The following is a 24125-nucleotide window of genomic DNA, read 5'->3' on the forward strand; positions in this document are numbered from 1 at the left end:
TTTGTAGAGTGAATAGGTTCTTTTGGGGAATACCGCTATAATCACCATGTGGCTTTCCAAAGTATCATTTTGAAAACTAGAGAATGTCTTGAAATCTTATAGATATTCTAGTTTTTAAATCCATTCCATTGAATACACAGGGAGCAGCTCATTATCCTTAATGCTATATGATGGTTCCATACAACGGCATGAATGTAACTCATTTTATCATCTTCAGTATGTCTGGAAATATGTCATATTTTTAATGTCTGTGAATAAATATGGGGTGTTCCCCTTATTTCTAGTTCCAAACTCCTATTTCTTGTTTATTGCAGTACCTTCTGTCTCTGTTTCTATAACTGATGTTAATAAGCAATTAACATAACTTTTATTCCTTAACTATTAGAGTGTCTTGTATTTTGACAATTTCCTTCACATTTAACATTTTCCTTTTGGCTGTGTATCAGGCCATTAAGCTTTCCATAAAACATATTTTTGCTTTGTTTTGTTACTCTTAAATTGATAAGGAAGAACATAAAACCTGGTCAGCAGTCCCACTAAACCTAGAAGCATAGAATTGAAACTTTAGTGGAGGAAATGTTTTTAGCACCTCAAAAGGTACTTTTTCTGATAAATAGAAGCACTAAGGACATTAATCTACACTTATATTTTATTTATCCCTGACAAATGAAGCTAAAAGAGTTCTTTGTTGTTAACCTGACATCTTACTACCTAATGAGATATACACATTTCCATAAAATTAACAGGTAGTGTGTGTGTGTGTGTGTGTGTGTGTGTGTGTGTACTTTAACCAACCAAAATATTCCATTGTGCTTAATCTCTGTGGCTGCCCATTGCTTAAACATTATAAAAAATATACTCTGTATTATCAAAATGTGAAGAGCTTTATTGTGGAATGACATAAAGTGGCATGCATTTAGGGTTTATATTATTGTAGGATATAGAGCATACTGCAGAATAATTGCCTTGGAAGAAGTTTTTCAGAGAAGGACAGATGGGTGCTATATCTGGTTTCAGTGTTGCCCATTGTTCATGTGTATATATTTTAAAACATAGTTATTATATTTTTTCTGGATTATAAGAGTGAACTGTCTCCTTGAGTTGACTTCTTTCATGATCCCAATGCAGAGTGCAATGCACATTGAGCTTGAGATTATGTTTAATGATTGGGTGTTAATGTTTCCTTTACTTATAGAAGTTTCACATTTCTATGATAATGGCTAAACATACCAATGTACCATTGATTAAAACTGCTCTGTTCTAAGATTTTGCCCCTTCTGTTGACATAACTCCATTTTTGCTTGGTGAGTGCTTCTGCCGGAATATGTATGTAGTTATCAACTGCAAGGATTATAGCAACTGTTAAATTTTCAACAAAATTTCAAATTGGTCTTTCTACATTATTCCAAGTGTTATACTATATGGAATAGAAATGAGGTTGTCAATATTTCAGTTGGGTAACTCAGAATAAGTTTTTTAATTCTGTATGTTCAAAGGTGGACAGATGCTGGCTTATCCCTTTGGGTTTACTATAATGATTGCTCTGTCAATACGATGAATGTAAACACCTTGGTTAAAGTAGGGATGAAAATTACTAGTTTTTCTCTTCCAACTTCTAGATATTTGGTTCTCCAAGTTTTCACTATAAAATACCTTGTTTCTTAAGCTCTGAGTTTGACATCAAAATGATGTTGCAGAACCTATCCATAGTAAGGAGGCCTGTTTCGTGTAAAATAGAATTTAATGAGATTTGCATGACAACCTGAAGGAATCCATAGTAAGTTGAAGGTAGAAAAATCTGAACTGGTATTTTTACCTTCTGTGAAACAGATGGAGTTTGCATTAGTGCATCAGGACCAAAAAAAAAAAAAAAAAAAAAAAGAAAAAGAAAAGAAAAGAAAAACAGTATTTATGCAAATTTGTTAACCAACTGTTTGCTGTTTACATGACAATGCAAGCAGATATTAAACACCTTAAATTGTACAATAAATTTCTAGTGATAAAGTACTGGCAGAGTGAATATATTAGCAGATTGCTTGCCAGTCAAACTTATGAAATCAGGTTACAGACAGCTCATCTTAGATATCAGCAGACCTTTTTGGAAAATCTTCTAACATGTGATAAATATATTATGGTAAGAACTAATTATATAAAACATAAAAAGGATATGACCCCTGTATTTGAAAAACTGTAATCCCACCATGATATTCAAAGGTCCCAATTTTTGTATGTTAGAATTATAGTCTTAATGTCCTTGGAAATTAGAAGGCCATTGCATTTAAATAAAAATATGCAGAGTCACGTAAGAATTGGATTACACTGTACTATATGATGGTTGTGCTAAAGTTTAAGACATAAACACACATGTCTGATTGCTCCAAAAGGGCAGTGGTCAAAAGCAGAAGGTAGATTAGTACCAACTATAAAAGGAATAAATTAACACTTTTGTAGGAGAGCTTAGACTGTATTTCACAGATCTTAGTTTTTAGAGTTGGCAAGGATGTTAGGAACCATCTAATGCATTTTATAGATGAAGGGTTTGAAGTTCAGAAAAGTTAAGTGACTTCTGTAGATTCACACTTGATTTTGGCAAATTCAGAATAGGAAAACATTATGCCACAGTTATAGGATAACAAGATATTGATGAGGATTTGAAGAAGTCAAGCAATTAAATCATAATGGTACATCAACACTTGAAGTTGATGGTGATGGTTAAGATTCATTCAAGTGCATAGAATGGAAGATAGAGAAATCCAGAAAAAAAAAGTTCTAAAATTCCCAGTTACTACTAACAAAAACCTGAATAAATACTTCGGCTATGACTTGGAGAGTAGAGGAAGGTTTGAAGACTAGACCAGGCATTTTGTGCTTCCATAGTAAATGTTCACCCATGTATTTCAGTTAATACATAGTTCCACACTAATCCTTCCATATGTGCAGGGACGAAGTTTATCCTAATATTTAACATTCCTAGCACTGACCACCATAGCTAGAGCACAAGAACTACTCAATGTATATTTATTGAATGAGTATTTGCAGAAGGTGTCTGTCTAGAGGTTGGAGAAGACTAAAAAAATTGAAGCCATATTAAATCATAGTATAATAGCACAACTTGATAGGAAGAGGGCTTGATAAAAACTAAAACTTCTGGAATGCCATGGTGAGTTATTACATCAATGCACATAAATTTAAGGGGACAGTTATTACTTAAGACTCAAAGGTAATTAATATTGGATATATATTACCTATGATATATTTTCTGTATATATGTGTGTGTGCATGTGTATGTGTGTGTATGTAAATTGGGAAAAACCACCATGTTTTAAAAACTTGTAGAGTCAAAGAGGAAAAAAATGTAGTTCTGTTTTTTTAAAAAGTAGGATTCACCATAGGCCCATTCAATAATTATGTCTTGAGAAATATGTAAAAATTGTAGGTTTATATTATTAATCTCTAAAAAAAAAAAGAAACTTCCAACGTAAGCACTGCCACACAAACTATTGTTGTAATGTGGACTCATGTTCTAGAAAAAAATTGGCAGAAAGACGTAATTCTCTTTCCATATATCATTCTTTTAAAAGCAAATATTGGCCCTTTGGGTTATTTACATATATTTTTTCCTGATGATAGCCAGATATTTTCAAGGAAATCTCAAGCACCATTCTAACTTCCAGAAATACAATAGTATCTATTAAAAAGAAATGGAAGTAACTTTCTTTTGTTTTGCAGTGTTTGTTTCTTTGCATTCAGCTATTTTCTTTGGAAGCATTTGACTTTCAACTTAAAGCTGAGTGTTAAAAAAAAAAAAAAAAGCTGAGTGTTATTGGCATTTCTCTCTCTCTACTTCTCTGATTGCTGTATCTGACTGCTGTGCTAGTTTCTCTGTTATAATTCTGTCTCTTTGATCTCTGGAGGTTTCCAGGGTTTGGTCTTCAGCCATCTCCCTGACTACTCAAAGCTGCCGCCGACACTTCTGTGCATTTGACCCACATCTGATTTTCTTCTCCCTTGAGTCTCAGATATCATTTTTACTTTCTTCCTTCACATCTCACCTGTATGCTTTTCCAGTACCTCAGACTAATCGTTCCCTAAACCAAGCACATCATTTCACCCATAAACAGTTCTACTTTCCTTCTCAAAATGGCATTGTCCTTCTCTTGGTTACAAAGGAATGGCTCAAGGTCATTTTTAACTCTTTCCCTCTTCCTCACCCACCACAATGTCTCTGGAATTTGACTTATATTTGTTCTCAAGTCCTCTTTATTGGGAACACACTTTCCTACCCATTATACCTGACACACTCCTTCAATGTTTCACTTAATTCCTCATGAAGTCTTAAGTCATACATGAAAGTAACCCCTTCTTCCTTTGGATTCCTGTATCATTTTATTTTAATGCCTCTTAAGCCATTCAATCACATTCTTTCCTATACTAAAGTTATTTGTACACTATCCTACCTCTTACTAGACTGAGCATTTGATGGCAAAGCCTGTTCTTTTTTTAATTATTATTATTCCTAGAACACAGTAGGTGCTCAGTCTCTGTAGTAAGTGCTCAGCATTTGTTGAATGAATGAATGAATGTCTAGTACTATTGCATTCTGAGAATATTTAATGATCAGAGATACTGTGAGAGGCTTAGGTCCCTTGTGGGAAAGTAATATGTGATGGGTAATATTTTTTGTTTTGTTAATTGAAAAATAAAACTTTTTTAGGTGTCAAATTGGTTTGCTAATGCAAGACGTCGGCTTAAGAATACCGTTCGACAGCCAGATTTAAGCTGGGCTTTACGAATAAAACTGTACAACAAGTATGTTCAAGGAAACGCTGAGCGACTTAGTGTAAGCAGCGATGATTCATGTTCTGAAGGTTTGTTAATATTTTTATTTTGCTTTCCCTCTATTAATAAGAAGTTCACCCCAAGTGCTGTTTTTTAAGGTTGACTCCACTAAATATGATGGTACTCTAATGATTCTTTTTTATTGCGTGAAGTAACTTCATTTTTACAATTCTATAAATGACCAACAGAATATGGCTGCTTCCTCTTGTTTATAGATTTATCATGTGTCAGAATAACATTTTCTGTGAAATTCGTTAAAATTAAGATACCATAGGGAGAGATTACATAGATTCCTGCTTCCTTTCCCTAAAAATTAACCTGAGGTATCAAAGACAATTTAATATACTTTAAATATTCTTTATTTATGTATATATTTAATGATTGACTATAACAGGGAATAGTATATGTAAGTACTACCTATTGGTATTTTTCTCCCTTAGATGGAGAAAATCCTCCAAGAAACCACATAAATGAAGGGGGCTATAATAATCCAGTTCATCATCCTGTGACTAAAAGTGAAAGCTCAGTCATAAAAGCTGGAGTGAGGCCAGAGTCACAGGCCAGTGAGGACTACGTATCACCCCCCGAATACAAGAGCAGCTTATTGAATCGTTACCTTAACGACTCCTTGAGACATGTCATGGCCACAAATGCTGCCATGATGGGAAAGACAAGGCAAAGAAACCATTCGGGATCTTTTAGTTCCAATGAATTTGAGGAAGAATTGGTGTCTCCCTCATCATCAGAAACCGAAGGCAACTTTGTCTACCGTACAGGTAAGTCTGTGCTTTTCATGACACCTTGTTTAAAATAGAACTAAAACTGCAGCAAATTCAACAGGTATAATGGCATGATCTTTACTGCTTTTATAAGAGATTATTCACATATAGCTCATAATTTAATTTGAAAGCTTTTGTTTTGTTTTTAATTACCAGATGTACTTGTTAGTAGATGATGGTCTACTTGGGTTTTTCACTCTTAGTAATAAAGATGAGAATTTTCATTCTTAATGCTCATTTTTAATCTCAATGATATACATTCTTGGAGGAGGAATGCCCTGAATTATAGCCAGCCATGCAAACACTTTGTGTTCCATCTTTTCTCTTAAATTCTTTGATTGCTAATAGTGATGGAAAATGAACACAAATTAGCATGGGTGCCAAGACTCATGTGAAGGAAAAGTGTAGATCGGGCTTAAATTGCTTTGGAAATTTTACTTTTATTCCTGGAAAGCACAAGTAAGACTGATAAATAGCTTTGAAATTTTTACTTTTATTCCAAAAATTATGAATTGATTTCTGCCTGTCCGGAACTTTCTGATGGGGTAGTGAGTTTGGTAAAAATTTCTATCTTCACTTCAGTTTCCAGAGTTTTGCTCGTAAAGAGTGTGTTTGAGCAAGTTGCTTCAGAACAAAGGATATGTGTGACCTACATCTGGTGCAGATAGAGTCCAGATCCTGAAAATGCCAACAAATGAGATTTAGAAATTTTAGAGTTGGAAATAACTTTAGAAAGCATCTAGTCCTGCCATGTTATATCATAGATAAGAAAACCCAGACCAAAAACACAAGTTAATAACTCTTCTCCGGATCAGTAGTGCAGCTTAGCCTGTGTAAGGGGTAGGAGGAACATAACTACTACAAGACTATGATAACTCTTAATTATTACATATACTGCCACAATTCATTTATTGAGCAATTATGATATTCTAGGCCCTCTGCTAAACACTACACAAATGATACTGAGTGTAGTCCTTGTAAGGAGCTTGATATGTGGGCAATAGGTCTTTATAAAAGAATTACATTTGGTCTGTTTAATATACCTTTCAGATTATTTAACTGGAAATCTTCAAGTGTCTACAAATGTGTACAAGATATATTATCTGTGGGACACCTGGGTGGCTCAGCGGTTAAGTGTCTGCCTTCAGCTCAGGGCATGATCCTGGAGTTCCGGGATCAAGTTCCACATCGGGCTCCCTGCAGGGAGCCTGCTCCTCCCTCTGCCTGTGTCTCTGCCTCTCTCTCTGTGTGTCTCTCATGAATAAATAAAGAAATAATCTTTTTAAAAAAGATATATTATCTGTAAGGATTCAGAGAAAATTTCAATACATTTTTAAAGACTTAACTTCACTTTCTGTTTGCATCTCCAACTTCAAGGTTGAAAACAACTCCAAATGCTCTGACATACAAAATTAGTCTTGTAAGTAATAATTGGGTCTAGTAAGAAGTAAAAGATGAAATAAAGACTATTTAGCTAATAAAAAAAATTTTTTTAATTACATACTAACATCTAACTAATGTGACCAGAGCAGAACTTGGAGATAATTCAGAGCTTCATTAATTTTATTTACAGAGATAGAAAGGGATAGGACGTCAAAATGTGCAAGTACAGATAATTGAAAAAAGAATAAAAATAAAATGAAAAAGTTAACATGGAAAGCTGAAAAATAAATTAAGAGTTGACTCTGAAAGCAATACTAAAAGAAACAGGTAAAACTTGGCAGAGATTAAAGTTGGAAATGAGAAAGGAGATATAGCAATCAATATATAGTCATTAAAAATATTTTTTAAAATTGTGGTGTATTATGCACAGTTATTTGACAATATACTATATATAAATGTGCAGATGAAATGAATTGGTAATATCCACACGAAGTAAATTATAAAATTACAATGAGAAAAGTTATAAATGATCACTAATTCAGGGAAAGTCAAGGATTTTAGTAAACCCTGTTCCCAAAACATATGATTTGATAGATTTGTTGGATTTTTTCCCCCAAACTTTGAAGAAATAATTAATTCTCATCCTTCATGCATTTTTCTGGAACATATAAAAATATGGGAAGTATGTCAGTTTTTAAAAATGTAAATGTTATTCTAATCCAAAGCTAGATTAGAATAGCATAAAAATCAACATTTTTATTTATAATACTGATAGTGACTTTAAAGCAACATGAGAAATATTGATAGCATAAGGTTAAGTGGAAAACAATTTAAAATTGTGGAAACATTGAATGCAGTTATGACAGTACAAATATATATATAGACAAAAACAAGGAAGATTTTTTGAAACAATGAAGATTAATTTTGATTAGGTGGAATAATTGAAGATCTATTATTTTGTGAAATTTCTTATAAATTTCTTTATGTTACCCAGTAGAAACAAATTTGAAATTTACACATTGTGATGAATCTTCTGAAAATGCATGCTCTTTTCAAAGGTGATAAAGTAGAAAACCAAAGAGGGAAACTTGCCTGTATAGTTGATACTTCTCGAAATTAAGTATCTTGGCCATTTATTTTTATTAAAATATCCAATCAATGGCCTGTTCATCTGCCAAGTTCTATTTTTAAATAAAAGCCTATTTTTTAGTTATGCAAACAATGAGAAAGCAACCTAGACATGTAAACTTCTGGTTTTGCATGCATGAGTATGAACTTTAAAAAGAACGAAATAAATTTTTTGGTTTTGTGGATAGAGAGTTGAGAAAGATTGGTGGTCTAAGACTCGTCTGCTAAATCTCAGCCTGAAATAATAAATGGCTGTCTTCTGGGGGAACCGAGCGACAACGTTGCTGCAGTTGTAGCTGGGTTACCACTCAAGCATAAATAGTAGAACAGGGGATTTCAATAAATACTTTCTGAGCAACTGCTATGGTTTTCTCTGGCATACAGGCTTATTCTGAATTCCTTCAATTCCTTCTGGTTATATCTTTCTTTCTTTGCCTAAAAAGAAATCCTCTCAATCTGCTATTAAATACCACTCCCCTCCTCCACCCCAGTTTTATAGTAGTGCAAAGATTTTGTCCTTTTTTTAAAGATTTTTTAAAAAATTTATTCATGAGACACACACACACAGAGGCAGAGACATAGGCAGAGGGAGAAGCAGACTCCCTGTGGGGATCATGATACAGGACTCGATCCCAGGACCCCGGGATCACACCCTGAGCCAGAGACAGACACTCAATCACTGAGCCACCCAGGTGTCCCTAGTGCAAAGATTTCATCTTTTAAATTCTTTTTCAAGACTAGATCACCTTTAAACATAGTGTATTAATTTATCTATGCTAAAAAAGAATTGTATCCATTTCCTCACCCATTTTTAGTATCTTATGATTCATTCCATTAATGATAATTGAATAAAAAAAAGCCAAATGAAAGAGTTGGTGTGTGGAAAGATAATGTATCACTGAGTTTCATTTCACCTGTTCTTGTAAATTCTAGGAGGGTGAAGCCTGCTAGATTATAAAGTAGTAATCATAATTAACACATATAGGTGGATAGAAGTCTTTTCTATGTCAGTGTGTATTAATTAGATTAGCTTCCTCTCCACTTGACTGACAACATCAAAGTAGATGCAAACATGTTTTTGTTGATTTTATGTAGACATTAAACATTTTTTTGTAATCTACAGTCTCCCCATCATGCAAGGGATAAAAAAGATTTTTTCCCCCAGGGGACAAAATAGGCTTTCAATAAGTATTGGCTAAAATATTTCTTTCTAACAGCAGAAATTATAACATTAGAATTGATTAGGGGCCCCTGGGTGGCTCAGTCGTTGAGCATCTGCCTTTGGCTCAGGTCGTGATCCTGGGGTCCTGGGATACAGTCCTACATCAGGCTCCCTTTGGGGAGCCTGCTTCTCCCTCTGCCTATGTCTCTGCCTCTTTCTGTGTGTCTTTCATGAATAAATAAATAAAATCTTTAAACAAGAATTGACTAGAATTATTAAGGTTATTGCTTCTAAATACAGCTAAATAATACTTGAGAAAACTTAGTCACTCAGTGTTGTCTATGTCTAAATTAAAATTACAATACTGTTCATCTTACTGTTCATCATGTTAGGTTAATGGATGACAATTTTCAGGTATGTGATGGAGTGAATCCCCATGACAAACTGACCTCGAGCCCTCTAGTCCCTCAGTGAGTCTGCTCTCTGAGGTATCAGGATGAAGACTAGCTTTAATATCCACCTCCATTTCTATTGAATCAGTACTGATATTCTCCAGATGGGACCATCCATGAAGGAGCTATGTGCCATCTGTGCCACCTTACAGTGAGTCCTCACTGGAGCCTTTCCTAACTTGCATTGCAGTTTGATTTATCCTCAAAAACCTAACAAATTTCCTTCTTTACTGAAGGAGAAAGGAGAGGTTTCTAAGAAGTCTATTGACAAGGGGAAAAATCAGGCAAGTCTTGAAGTAAAACGGGTAGACTTCTTCCCCTTCTTTTGCTTGGCTTGAGAACAAATCCCTGTTATGTTCTTTCTTTTTGCAGCTCACAAATGATCAACTTATAAATGGCTAGTACATTTGAATGCTTATTCTCTGAGCCCCACTGCTCTGCTAGTATATAATTCATAAATTTAACCAGCTCCCACAGGCTGAATGTTTAAACTTCATCGTGTTAAACTGTCTAAAATCCCTCTTAATTAGACACATGTGGTGTGGCAAAAACATACAGGCCGATAGAACTCTTTTCCTATGGTAGTGTGAATTAATTAGATTAGCTTCCCCTCCACTTGACTGAGGTGAATATCCCTGAAGAAATGGAGATTTTGATTGAGAGAAAAAAAAGAAGTCATTTATTTGCTACATGGAATTTTTTGGAAGGTAGAGGCCATTTGGATGGCCTGCCACAGTTGGAGCAAAATGACAGAACTAAGGATTTTGGTTATTAGGGAAAGAGGAAATAGGAAGTAGAAAATAAGTTTGGGAGGATGCCAGAGGCTAAATGCCATTTTCAAACATTTCCTCTCAGCTAATGATGTTCTTTTTTCTCTCTTCCTACATACACAAGTACTTTAGAATGTAAAGGGCATTATCAGTGGTAAAAACCCAGGTATGCTCAGGAGTTCAGTAAAACCACTGGGTTAGGGATGCCTGGGTGGCTCAGCAGTTGAGCATCTGCCTTTGGCTCAAAACCTGATCCCGGAGTCCAGGGGCAGTCTCACATCAGGCTCCCTGTGGGGAACCTACTTCTTCTGTCTCTGCCTCTCTCTGTGTGTCTCATGAATAAATAAATAAAATCTTAAAAAAAAAAAAAAAGCATTGAATTAGCCTGGGATTTAACCTTAACTTTATACAGAATGGCTTCTTTGAAGAAGTGCACTCCCAGTTCGGAAAGCTGACTTTCACAGGTACGTTTCTGAGATACAGTTCTCTCATGTATGAGGTGCTCTTTCATGCATTCATTCCATGTACAAAAATATTAAGAGCCACTCTACACAGGCCCTATCCTAGGCTCACTGGAGCCCTGTGCTTTGTGCTAGGCTGCTCAACAAAGAAACCATAGTTACATGAAGCAGAAGAAAGATTTAAAGGGCTGTCTTGGCAGATCTTTTTCAACAGTGAATAATCACTACTAATTTATATGTTTCATCAATTTTAGGTTTTGTATTTGTGAGTAGCTTAAAGAAAGCTTCATGGTAGTCAAGAGAAGGCTTTGTCAAGAGCCAGCTGTTAAAATAGTATGTTTCTGTGTACATAGTAGTTTCTCTATGGGATTTGTTGACTAGTAAGTCTGCTTTGGATACTTTTATCTTCTTTTATTTCCCTTTTTGTGCCTGTCACTTCCTTATTTTTAGTGAAAGAGCTAAGCTTTGCCCTTTTGGATTATTCCAGACATTCTTTTCCTGGCATGCAAATGACTGCTCATGTACTTCAGCGGAGAATAATAAAACCCTCTATCACGAGCCCAGTTAGTGACATTTAAAGGATACTTGAAAGGTTATCCAATTTCTTGTCTTGTATCCTTACTACAATAATACTTTGCCTATCAAACACCATCTGGGAATGAGGTATTCCATCATAAGTGAAATCTCCAAGTAGAAATTTAAGTACTGATTTTAAAAATATAGAATTGTCTGTTCTCCTAAGATGATAATATTAAACACAGCATGTGGGGTGTGCTTCAATATCCTTTCTTCTCTAAACTACCTCCTCCTATTGCTTTTTATATATTCCACCCTTTCAAATCAGTAGTTTCAGAATTAACCACAATCCTAAACTTGCCCCTAATATCTTTGAATAAAGAATGATGTCTTTCTCATAGCCATTTGAAAAGGGTTCTTTCCTAATTACTTATTCCAAAGCAGTAATCTTATAAATGATATCTACAGAAGTTCTGACTTTCGGGTAGGCGTGAGGTTACTCCAGAATCATTCAAACTTAAGCACGATATTCTAAACACCATAGATTTGTAAATGTTTATCAGTGATGATGAAAGCCAAATACATCATATGGAGTATTTAACAGTAGCTTGCTTTTTAAAATTAAATTTCCTTTATGAATTCACTTGCAAAATTTAAATGAAATTGCAAAAGTGTTCCATCTACTGTTAAAAACTGAGAGAGTAATGGCAAACAAAAATTTAAAAAAAAAGAACAACTATTGGCATGAGCAGTTTTCTGATTTCTTCTGATTTCTTCAGGGGTAACTTTTCCTTCACTTTTCTTTGTTCTTTGGTATTACATGAGAGTCTGAAAAACCGTAAATGTAAATACTGAGACCTAAAGCCCCTATACCATATGGCTTGCAAACAAATCGGAAGTCTATGGCAGTTTGGTTTAGAAAATATACACATTTTTTAGAACTATGTTTAGTCCTAATGTTTTCTGTCCTTTTACATTGTTAAAAATGTACGTTTTGCATTCCTTTTACATTTTACAATGTAACAAACATTACATTTCTTCTATCTGATACCTAAGTATGATAGCAACACTAAATCACATTTGTGGGAACATTTTACATTGTAACAAATATTACATTTCTTCTATCCGATACCTAAGTATGATAGCAACACTAATACACATTTGTGGGAAGGTTAGACACACTGTTTTTCTGAAAGACAGCGGTATTCTGTCTCTCTTTTGTGCTGATACTCACTGCCTTATGTGTTTAAAAGTTCTCTGGGGTCCTGAAGTGGTGTTTTATACATTTTATAGCCCCCTTAGCACTTCATACAGTGTCTTTCCCATATTTGCCCCGTAACTGTTTCTTAAATGAGTTAGTGTTTTAATGATCTGGTCTGTTTGCCTTCCAAACTATAAAGGACATTTTAATGTACACATATACATGTTGATCTGTGTCCCTGAACATGATAAGAGAAAAAAAATGATCTTGAATAAGTTTAAACAGCTTTTTTAAAAAGAGGCAATTGTGAAAAAAGTTAAAGCCAGAGGAAAATGCTAAACAAAATGTAGCTGAAAACTTCGAGAGGTTTAAGAGATTCAACATAGTAATTTAGAAAGTATAAAATGAAACTAACCCAATTTTCAAGTAAATAAGTGACTTTCTGGAAAATATGATGATAAATGGAAAAGACTAGCTAATTTTTAGAAATCCACCAAAGAATGAAAAGTGTAACAGGTAGACAAAAAACAAGTATTTGTTGTGTATCTCTATCTAGTACATAGCCTTGTAAGATCTGAGAAACCAAGATTTAGATCCACTGATTTAAACTCTTCGCTACATCTCTCAGGATTGATATGACAGCTTTGACTTTTTAAGAATGACTACTTTTAATCCGGTAACAATTGAAGAAAATCTATGCAAAAATTTTACATTTTCTTTTTCCTCCATTTACTGGAGTAAAGATCCCATACATTTTACATATTTTCCTATTAAAAACAAGTTTACCAACCGGAAATTTTGATTTTTCTAGCTTGCCATTACTTTCCTAATGTCATTCAGTCAGTTATCATCAATTGTCTGCAACTGTCTTCACTTCAAACTTGCTGGAGTGGTCAGTCACATCCTGGTGCTGTTTCATAGAAGTGCTTGTTCATGTCACTATATTTAAGACTGTGTCAGTATTTCCATTAAGAAACTTTTTTTTTTCATTCCCTAGGGCTTCTAAATAAGTCATAAAAATTCAAGCCCAGCTCAAAGCTGGCATAAAAGGGCCTTTTTTTCTTCTCTTATGTATAAGGAACATAAGTGCATAACTCCCACTAATTCTAAATTTGGTTAGGTTTGTAAACTCTACACACTGAAGAAGAGACCAAATAAGATCCATTGACACTTCTCCAGTCTGGGACTAAAAAGGATGTCAAAAAGTTTTTACTGTCTGTGAAAATAACAAGACATTCTATTTAATGAATATGGAAGTGGTTTCTTTTCTTTCTTTCTTTTTTGGTTAACTGCAGTTAGTTTTTCCCTTCTGCCTCCCTACTTTGTTTCTAAAATTAAACAGGTATTTTTCTATGTCAAAATGTGTCTTGTTGATGTAACAGAATTTTTACTCAGAATAAATACGTGTTTTCTTCCAGACCAGAATTTTGGTACTTTTAAATTTTGGAAACTCCTGTTCTTGTTTTCTATTAGAAATTATATCATTTATAGTTGTGAGTTTTGAGGAAGCAACAAAGTAACAATTTTGTTCACTCACAAAAGAAATGGTTCTTTTACAAATTTTGAATTTTTCTCTTAGTTTTCAGTTTAGGTCAAGGAAGGCCGTTTAAAATACAATTGCATAATGCCCCTTTTCTCCTTTTCTTCTTTAACAACTTTGTTACCCAATTTCTCTCATTTTCACTGTACTAAAGAAGGAAATAGTCAAGGATATTTTTATAAATCCAAGAGTGAACTTTAATGGCTCCTCTAGTTCAATTCTTGAATTTGCAGGTTAGAAAATTGTTTTAGGCTCTATTCTAGGCATTGAAATTGTTAGTGTTTTTGGATGAGTTGCTTAGTTGTTTGGAGATATGATCCAGATCCTTGGTACAATAAGTCTGATTGCTTTGGGCAATTTCAGGTACTTAATTGACTTTTACTTTTAAATAAAAGTAAATACTTAAGTCATTTTTTGTTGAACTTTTGAGAACTTAGGCAGGGTATATGTTCATTTAAAAAACGTTCTCTATTTTAATGGCTGCAGTGGAAAGATCTTTACATATGTTTATGGACTGCAGGCTGTAATAGGCATCGTTACCTAGGGGTCATCCTTTGGTTACTAAGGGAAATATGAATAGTTTGCAGAAAACGCCTGAAACTTAATACTGCTGGTTTGTGTGTGTGTGTCTGCATGTGTGTATAGTCATAGTGGTGAAAGAAATTGGATGTAGTTAGGAAAACAAAGTGGCTTTTCAAAATGACCAGTGGTATCTTCCTTCTGCCTTGTGTGGACACTGGAGACCTTGAATCCTTACCTGATAGTGGCCAGAAAAAAACTTGAGTGATAATAACAACCCAAATTGAAAATGGTTTGGGGAAGATAGACTAGTCTCAGGTTTAAGCACAACATTGCTCATCTATTTCCAACAATTTTAGATCTTTCCAGTCTGAAAAGCAAGCTATGAAAATACTCACAGATTTGGGCAACCCTGAAGTGATGGCACTGTGGCCAGGATGCTCTCAAGTGCATGTTGTGTCTCTCTTGCCATCCTGCACTTCAGAGAGGATTAAAAACAGTTTCTTGCCTACCGGCTTCAGTGCTTTAGAGCATCTTTGATACAGTGACCAAGATGAACATCTTTGACAGAAAGAATGTATTCCCTTTTTGGTGCCATTATACACTACACTACACACACACACACACACACAGAGTACACAAAAGCAATTTTGCCTTTGATCAAGTGTCATTAAATAAAAAGAACAAAAAAAAAGTTTTCAGTGGTGATTTTGAGAGAAATATTTTGGTGATATAAAAACAGAAAACAACACAAATGAAAATGAAACCTTTTCAAGTGCTAAAAAGTAGTCAGAGACAATCATTCATGAAGTGAGATTTCCAAGAAACAGTTTGCTTCTTTTAAATTTTCACATAGTTGATTGTGTATTTAAAATTTAGAACTGATAGTCCCTTCGATCAAGCCAGGTTCAGGTTATGGTGGACAAAGCTCTTAGTATGGCAGAGACATTTCAAGTAAGAATGCCCTGTTCTGCCAAGACTGTCATTATGACACTAAAATGTAGCCTTTTGCTAAGGGCCAGAATTCAGTCTCTCCTTCCAGTTTCTACACTGATTTAGACAACAGATGCATAAAAGGCAACGTGGTATTCAGGATCATTTGTCACATGGCTTCAGGGCAAGAGGATGGCTATCTGGCAAGAGGGGGAATTCCTTAAATGTTACTGGGTCTTACATTTCTAAATGTAAAATCCCTGGCCAGAAGTTATTTGGTGCCAAGTGCCTTTGGTGTGATGTCTTCGCCTGAGCACAAAACTAGATGGTTATAATATTGTGGCTGCTTGAGAACCCACATAGCTTTTGCTAGTTTGCAACTGAGGTTGACTGCCATTGTTTTGCATTTTCTTTTATCATTGTCTTGACTTCATTTTATCTCTCTTGGTGTTCCCCCCCACTCCTCAATTCTTTCTGAGCTGCTAAATCTATCCAGTTGGATCAAGGAATTTTTTCACAACCTTGTCAGTAGTGCAGTTGGTCTTGTCTTAGTTTTTATTGTGTCTCCTGGGTTCCTTTACTTTAGACCTTTCCAGAAAAATGGCACCAGTTCAGATTTACTCATAACCCATGGGGCCTCTGGTTTATCTAACCTGTGTTCTTTTTTCCTTCAGGAGGTTTTTTATTTATATTTTTTCTTAAAATGTGCTTTAAAAAGTACAAACATAAATCATCTGGAATAGTAATTTTCAACTATCTTGAAAGGTGTTTGAGGACTATTTCATGGTTACTATGATTGAAGCAGTAAAATTTAGTTTATAGTTACAATAACTTTCCTCTCATTAGGAAAATATAAAAAATCTCAACGTTATGATTTCATGACATATTACCAACCCCTAAATACCATTCCTAATTCCCACCCTCTGACATACACACTCAGTGAAATGCTAATAGGAAGCTCAGAACAAAAAGACAAAGGCAAATGATCTATGTTCTATTTGATCTCATCCTGTCTCTCAGGTACTTTAACTAAAATTATGGTATAAATGAGTAGGGACTCTGGAAACAATACAAGTTTAATCTGTATTTTGACTATAGTTAAATTCCTACTGTTTCATATGTGGTTTGAAAAATGACTTTATTGGGTTCAAATTTTCTCTGTAGTAAGCCTCCATACCTGACCTGAAAATTAGCCACTTGTAGATTAGGCCACAGGAAGTTATAATGTGGAAAGAGCAGAAACCAATTGCCTTTGAAACCAGGAGCTCCATATTCAGCTGAACTGCTAGCAGCTAGGTATGTGTTCCAAGGCAAGTTCTTTTATTAACCAGGGCCTTGGTTTTCCTTCACTTGTAAAATGGGGATGCATAAGTATTTTATACCTTTGAAAATCTGAGATTCTGCGAAAAAGTAGAGGGAGAAAAAGAAGGCTACAGTTGACAAAGTCATAGTTAAGTGCATACCATTTTATCACTACAAATTTGGACTCTGAGCTCAGGAACATTTCAAAGGAGCTTCAGGGAGCTTGGCCACAGGAGCCCCCATGGTAGTAGGAAAGGACCTTGCCCAGGGAGGGTTTTGTACCTTAAGGGTAGGTTAGGATGCCAAGAGTGGAGAGGGCTTATGATTAAATATGTCAGTGTGTTCTTTATGTCTTGTGTCATTTTTAGGTAGACCTATCCCAAAAAAACATAAAAACAAACTTTTATTATTTTAATTGTACATTTATATACTTGTACATTGTACAAGTATATAAAAAGATAAAGATAAATTGTACATTTATCTACCTAAACTTTTTTGTAAATTATATGAAGTAGTGATCTGATTTCTGTTTTTTCCTCAACACCATTTGTCCCAACACAACTTACTGAGTACTTCCACATTTCCTTACATATTTGAAATGCTACCTTTATTATACCTTACCTTCCTTTTAATGTGTCTATTTCTAGACTCTAATGTATTCCACCAAACTTTTAAAATATTTCTACATCAGTAGCACACTGTTTTTGTGACTGGAGCCTTATTGTGCATTTTGACATATGGCAGGGAATGTCTGCTGTCCGTGTTTTCAAAATACTCTCATCAAGGCACTTAAGATTTTCTTTTCCAGTTGAACTTTGGATAAGATTGACAAGTTTCATTTAAAAAATTTCATTGGAAATTCATCTGGGATTGCATTGAATTTATATAGTAATTTGGGGAATATCTCTATCCTTATTATATCATCTTTCCACTCAGTCTTTCCATTTATGCTGATTATTTTTCAGGATATTCAATAAATTTTTATAGTTTTCTTTACATAAGGTTTACATACTTCTCATTAAATTATTAGATGTTTTATTTTTCATTTTTATTGTTTCCATTGTGGATGAATTCCAATCTATTACATATTATCATATTTATCACTGATATATAATAGGAAATCTGTTGAGGTTTGTGTATTTTTCTTATACCATCTTATATTTTCTTTTACCTGATTGTCAGAGGATGAATAAACATCCAACTTTCAAATAGTAACAGCTTTATGTACTTATTCTGCTCTTTTCTCTCTTGCCCTTATTCCCTCCCTCCAGTTATTACATTCCATTGACCAAATTTTCCAAAACAATGTTGGATAATAGTAGTGATGGCAGGCATCAAAGGGAATTTTTCTTATATTTTACTGTTAAGTATAACGTTTGCAGAAAATTTCTGATGTCATCACTTTGTCAAGGTAAGGGATTCTCTTTCCATTCCTAGATTATTTAATAAGAGATTCTCCCCACTCCCAAAATGTACACATAACTAAATAGGTTATTATAATGATCAGATGCTAATTCCACAATTTTTAATACCATTTGACTGTCCTCTTTTAATCTGTTTGTGTAGAGTAAGTTTCTTAGGGTTTAACCTCCTTGAATTCTTTTTCTTTTTTTTTTTAGATTTTATTTATTTATTCCTGAGAGACAGAGAGAGGCAGAGACACAGGCAGAGGGAGAAGCAGGCTCCATGCAGGGAGCCCGATGTGGGACTTGAAACTGGGACTCCAGAATCACACCCTAGGCCGATGGCAGCGCTAAACCGCTGAGCCACCAGGGCTGCCCTTATTTAATCATTTTATATCAAAATTCTCAAGTGAGCTTTATCTATAATTTTCTTTTGTTCTAACACTCTCCTTGCACAATTTTGATATTAGAGGTATACCAGGCTTGTGGAATGAGCTAGAAAATACTTCATCTTTTCCTACTCTGGAAAAGTTTAAACAACGTAAGGATTAGTTTTTCTGTATATCTTGAGGATTGGAAAGAGTTCATCTATGAAATCATCTTGGCCTGGGATCCCTTGGTTCTCTACTTTCTCTCACATGCTCTTCATCTTTCCCTCCATATCATGAACAATTATCTCTGCTTTATCTTCCAGATCACTCATTTGGTCATCAGCTTTGCCCCATCCATTCTATTGGTCAGCCTTTCTACTTCTTTTAATTTTGGTGTCTTGTTTTTTATTTTCTAAGAACATCATTTTTTTTCTTATCACTCCTTTTTCATAGCAGTCATAACCCCTGTAGAGATCAGAAGTTATCTGAATCTCTACTCTGCATCTCTTAATGGCCTTTATGCCTTTGCTAGGAGTCATCTTTGCTAGGTCCCCTAACTTGTTTAAAGAACATTTGTAGAAACTGTGTCCTGGATTCAGGTAATCTAGAGGTGCTCTACAGACTCAGCAAGGAAAAGCATGGGCTAGCTCTTCTGATGTCTGTTCTATAACTGGTAACCTTCATGATTCTTCCCATGGCCCACTTTGTTCTCTATAAATTCCTGGCTTGTAGTGTCTTCTGTGCCCTGTTGGGAAAAGCAGCTCACACTCTACCACACTCTGCCACTTGTTTTGAGTTGTAGTTCTCTGTGTAGATTTCCTCATCAATTTAGTCTGCATTTCATCTTTTGTGAATTTCTCAATTTTTCTGATTTGATGGTGGTGCCATTTATTGTTTTCAAGCATTGCTAGGCACTTGTTTTTAAATTTACATCCCATAATTTTAATGGGATTTTGAGAGACATAAGTAAAGCTTCTTCAGTGCACCATCTTAAAGGGAACTCTGTAATATAGACTGTTGTCAGTAAATGTTTTTCTCAAAGATGTTTGTTGCTGATAGTTTTTAGTGGGAATTTACACACATTCAGAATTATGTATAGATTTTGAATATCAAAGGAATAATAAATAAAGAGTAATTTCATACAGAATGGAACATGGGAACTCCTGGAAAAATCTTGCTGGGTTTCATGTACATAAACATGACACATTATGATGATAAGACTTTCCAAACTTCAGTGCTTGAAATAAAAAGGTAAATATAATTTAAATAAAAAATACTTGTAATTATGACATGATATTGTAGTAGTTGGTAGTCATAGACCTAATAAATGCTACACTTTTGAAATGTGATTTTTTTTGAAATGTGATAGTATCCATTTCAAATCTGAATGGATACTATTTTACCCTCTAGTTGAGCATGTGGCAGGACTTGCTAGAACTAACTTTTCTTTTCACCCTTCCAGTGGAAAACCTAAGTTCTTTGTGAGTGAGTACTGTTGGGAATTTTTAAGTAAAAAAAAGTGGCTAAGAATTCCATTCCTTTTCCCCAATCATTCCGTCAAGCAAATCGATTAATGGAGCATTGAATAATCATATACTTCAGATTGTTAGGTTTTTTTTTTTTACTCTTTTGTACTTGGATTACTTAATAATTTTTAGCTATTGCTATAAATATAGCTGATTAAAGTTATATATCAAAGTAAAGAGATGCCATGGGAGAGAAACTGTTATCATATTTCAAAAATATCATATTAAAGAGCTGCATATTAAAATTTACATATTTGATTTATTTTGAAAATGTCAGAATATCTTGACTTTCTCTAATTTCTTTCTTTTCCTTTCTTCCTTCCTTCCCTACCTTCCCCTCCTCCTTCAATCCCCTTCTCCAGTCTCTCTCTCTCTCTCTTTTTATTAAAGAGTAAAATGCATGATCTTTATTTAGGGCTCTGCTATCCAGATTCTTCCTCAGTTTGTTCGACTGTGGCTAAGCTGACTGAATATTTCACCACATTCTCATGTCTCTGGGCAGTGGTAGACTGACCACAGAATACTTTTCTATGAGTTTTCTTTCTTCCCTCAGGGATATTCTTGATTGTCCAGCTGTCAACATGTGGAGACTGTGCTATTTATACAGTAATTAATTTAAAATAGGCCACTGTTCCTAATGTCTTTCCTAGAGTAGCACCCTCTTTTATTTGGACCTAACATTTCCAGAGTCTTTTGCTTGTGATGACTTTATTGTCATGATGTTAGGCAATATCTGCTCTATGGGGTGGGTCTTTCTCTGGATTATATAGCAAATGCTTTGGTATATCCTTTGAAGCACTAGAATCATTTCGATGAGGTCAAGGGCTTTACATATTATCACTGGTTGATATGCTGTTGGGCAAAAAGAATAAACAGTAAATATCAGAGCTAATTTTTAGCCGGACATTGCAGCAAATCCCTTCACAAGGGTTTTTTTTTTTTTTTTCCTGGAATATAGGGATTTGAAGGGCTTTCTTTTCCAACAAACCTGCATACCCTCTGTGGGAGATGCTAATGGGCAGCAATATATCCAAGCACTTATTCTAAGAAAATATTAAATGAAGGCTTTGAAATGAAGAAGAAGAAAGAAATGCTGGAAAGCCAGCTTGAGATCATGGAACATACATTGCTAGGAACAGACAGCTCATATGCCACAGACAGAAAAGGAGTATTTTTTAATACTTAACCATGACGGATTTGAAAGGGACAACTGTGGTTATAAAGTGCAGAATAGTTGTTACTCCTATGTATTGGCTTTATATCGGTACATAACAAATTACCACCAACAGCAACTTAATACCATTTATTACCTCTGAGTTTTATAAGCCAGAAGTCTGGCATTCATGACTGGATTCTCTACTCATAGTCTCACTACGTTGACATCAAGGTGTCAGTCACACTGGGCTCTTATCTGGGGGCGCTGGGAAAGATCACACTCATAAGTTTGTCTAAACTATTGGCATAAATAATTTCCTTGTGATTGTAAGACTGAGGACCCCACTTCTTTGCCTCTCAGCTTACCAAAGTTGCCTGATCCCCTCACTGGTTCTCCGCATTTTCAAACCAGCAACAGCACATTGCTCCCCTCTGACACTTAATCTTTCTGTCCTGTATCCCCACAGAATAAAGCTCTGAGTATAAGGGCATGTGTGATTAAATTGCACCCACTCAGATAATCCAGAATAATCTCCACAGTTTAGGGTCAGCTAATTGGTAATCTTAATTACCTCTGCAGTGCCACTTTTTTTTTTTTTTTTTTTTTTTTTTTAAAGATTTTATTTATTTATTCATGATAGACACACAGAGAGAGAGGCAGAGACACAGGCAGAGAGAGAAGCAGGCTCCATGCACCGGGAGCCTGACATGGGATTCGATCCCGGGTCTCCAGGATCGCGCCCTGGGTCAAAGGCAGGCGCTAAACCACTGCGCCACCCAGGGATCCCTGCAGTGCCACTTTTAATATGGAACATAACAGATTCACAGATGTGACACTGGGGAAAAAGTCACAGGGGCAAAATATTGCCTATCCCAGAAGAGATCACTTAGAGGGATTTAAGTAAGGTTTTGCCCATTCGATCTCAAAAGTTTAGACAATAAGCATTATAATTAGTGTGATCTTTTAATTATAAAGTATGAAAAGTATACTGCTTTGCTATGGATAGGTTTTGTGAAATCAAATCTTGTCTAAATAAATTAGTTGACATTTACATAATTAGTTACATATGAGTACAAAAATTGCACATTATGTATTCTCTTTATATATTTGATTAGTCTTGCTTTCCTTAATGATACATATATTTATCATAATAATATCATAATGTTAGCTCATAACATGAGGCTGTTTCTTAAAGATTTTATTTATTTATTTTGAGAGAGAAAGAGAGAAAGAGTGTGAGTAAGGGGAGGGCAGAAGGGGAGAGAGAGAGGAGGAGAATCCCATACAGACTCTACTCTGAGTGTGGAACCCAATGTAGGGCTCAGTCTCACAACCCTAAGATCATGACCTGAGCCAAAACCAAAAGTCAGACATTCAACCAACTGACCACAGCCATCCAGCTGCCCTGAAGCTGGCATTTTAACAAACATGCAACCATCAGACAACTGACAATGTATTTCTTTTTTTTTTAATTTTTATTTATTTATGATAGTCACAGAGAGAGAAAGAGAGAGAGGCAGAGACATAGGCAGAGGGAGAAGCAGGCTCCATGCACCGGGAGCCCGATGTGGGATTCGATCCCAGGTCTCCAGGCTCGCACCCTGGGCCAAAGGCAGGCGCCAAGCCGCTGCGCCACCCAGGGATCCCTGACAATGTATTTCTAAGGTAGATTCCTAAATGGTTCCCAGTGTGATGGTGAACATCTACTGCACATGGTAACAACAGTTGCCATTTATTGAGTGCTTACTATGTGCCTTGCACTGTGCTTTACCCTCATGTGCTATTTTATTTAACCCCACAATAACTCTGTGATATATGTCTTACTATCCTTACTTTGACGATGAAAGAACAGTTATATAAAATTTGTCCACATAAGCTGTGATGTTGCAGAGCTAGAATTCAAGCTCAGATCTGTTTGACTCTAAAGCCTTGCTCTGGACCCCCTTTTTTTTTTACTTTTCCCCAAACCTAGGGAAAGTTACACAGATGGTAATATCTTGAGAGATCCCCCCACCTCATTTTCCAAGATTTATTCTACCTCCTGGCTCCTAAGGAGCCTATGTCCTTGCTCTGTGCTCAGCCTCCCACCAATCATAGTAGGTACTCTGTCTACCCCTTCTGTCTTCTATAGTAAATGAATCGCCATTAAAAATTGCAGGACTTTATTTTAGGACAGCTGATGTCTGTGAGGTGATGGAAAACAGCATGGTCAAAATAGTTTAGGCATAATAATGACAATAATAGTAGCTGGTAATTATTGAGCACTGTTTACCAAGTGCCAGTCATTTTCTTACTTAATCTTCATAACGACCCTGTGAGGTAAGTACCACCTATCATCCCCATTTCCCACACAGTATTTTGAAAGCAGAACGTGCAGGTCTCTAAATGATTGAATGTGTGAGAGAGTATCAAAGGAGCCCCCTTCACTCCTCTGGGCCATCCTAATCATTTCTCCATTCCAGAAGATTATTATCAGCCTTGTCACTCCTTCATCTTTGATTACAACCTTCAGTCCAGAATTTATTTCATCACTTCCTTTGTAGTAATGCAAGTTTTTTCAGAGTCCCAGTATGAATGAGTATTTAAGGCTGGAGATGATGCCATTAGGACAAATTAGGACAGAGCTTTCTCTGTAGGACAGGCAATGGCACACAGGCCATAGACTTCCAGGAGGAAGTACAGAG

At 35.3% G+C, this 24125-nt stretch overlaps 1 protein-coding gene across 10 annotated transcripts in view; it reads left to right on the top strand.

Annotated features, from left to right (window-relative positions):
- LOC144313634 (homeobox protein Mohawk-like) overlaps positions 1 to 24125 on the top strand; it is a 68259-nt gene that overhangs the window by 7315 nt on the left and 36819 nt on the right. For 8 of the 10 annotated variants that reach the window (XM_077896690.1, XM_077896691.1, XM_077896689.1 and 5 more), the window contains 2 exons: positions 4715 to 4868; positions 5280 to 5615. In XM_077896690.1, the coding sequence (XP_077752816.1) occupies positions 4715 to 4868; positions 5280 to 5615 (490 nt within the window). Of the gene's footprint in view, positions 1 to 4714; positions 4869 to 5279; positions 5616 to 6668; positions 6885 to 10115; positions 10277 to 24125 lie in introns of those variants that run through there. The other 2 variants (XM_077896692.1, XM_077896698.1) reach the window with 2 other exon arrangements.

This window comes from Canis aureus, chromosome 5 (genome assembly GCF_053574225.1).
Source record: "Canis aureus isolate CA01 chromosome 5, VMU_Caureus_v.1.0, whole genome shotgun sequence".
In the NCBI taxonomy this organism is placed as follows: domain Eukaryota; kingdom Metazoa; phylum Chordata; class Mammalia; order Carnivora; family Canidae; genus Canis; species Canis aureus.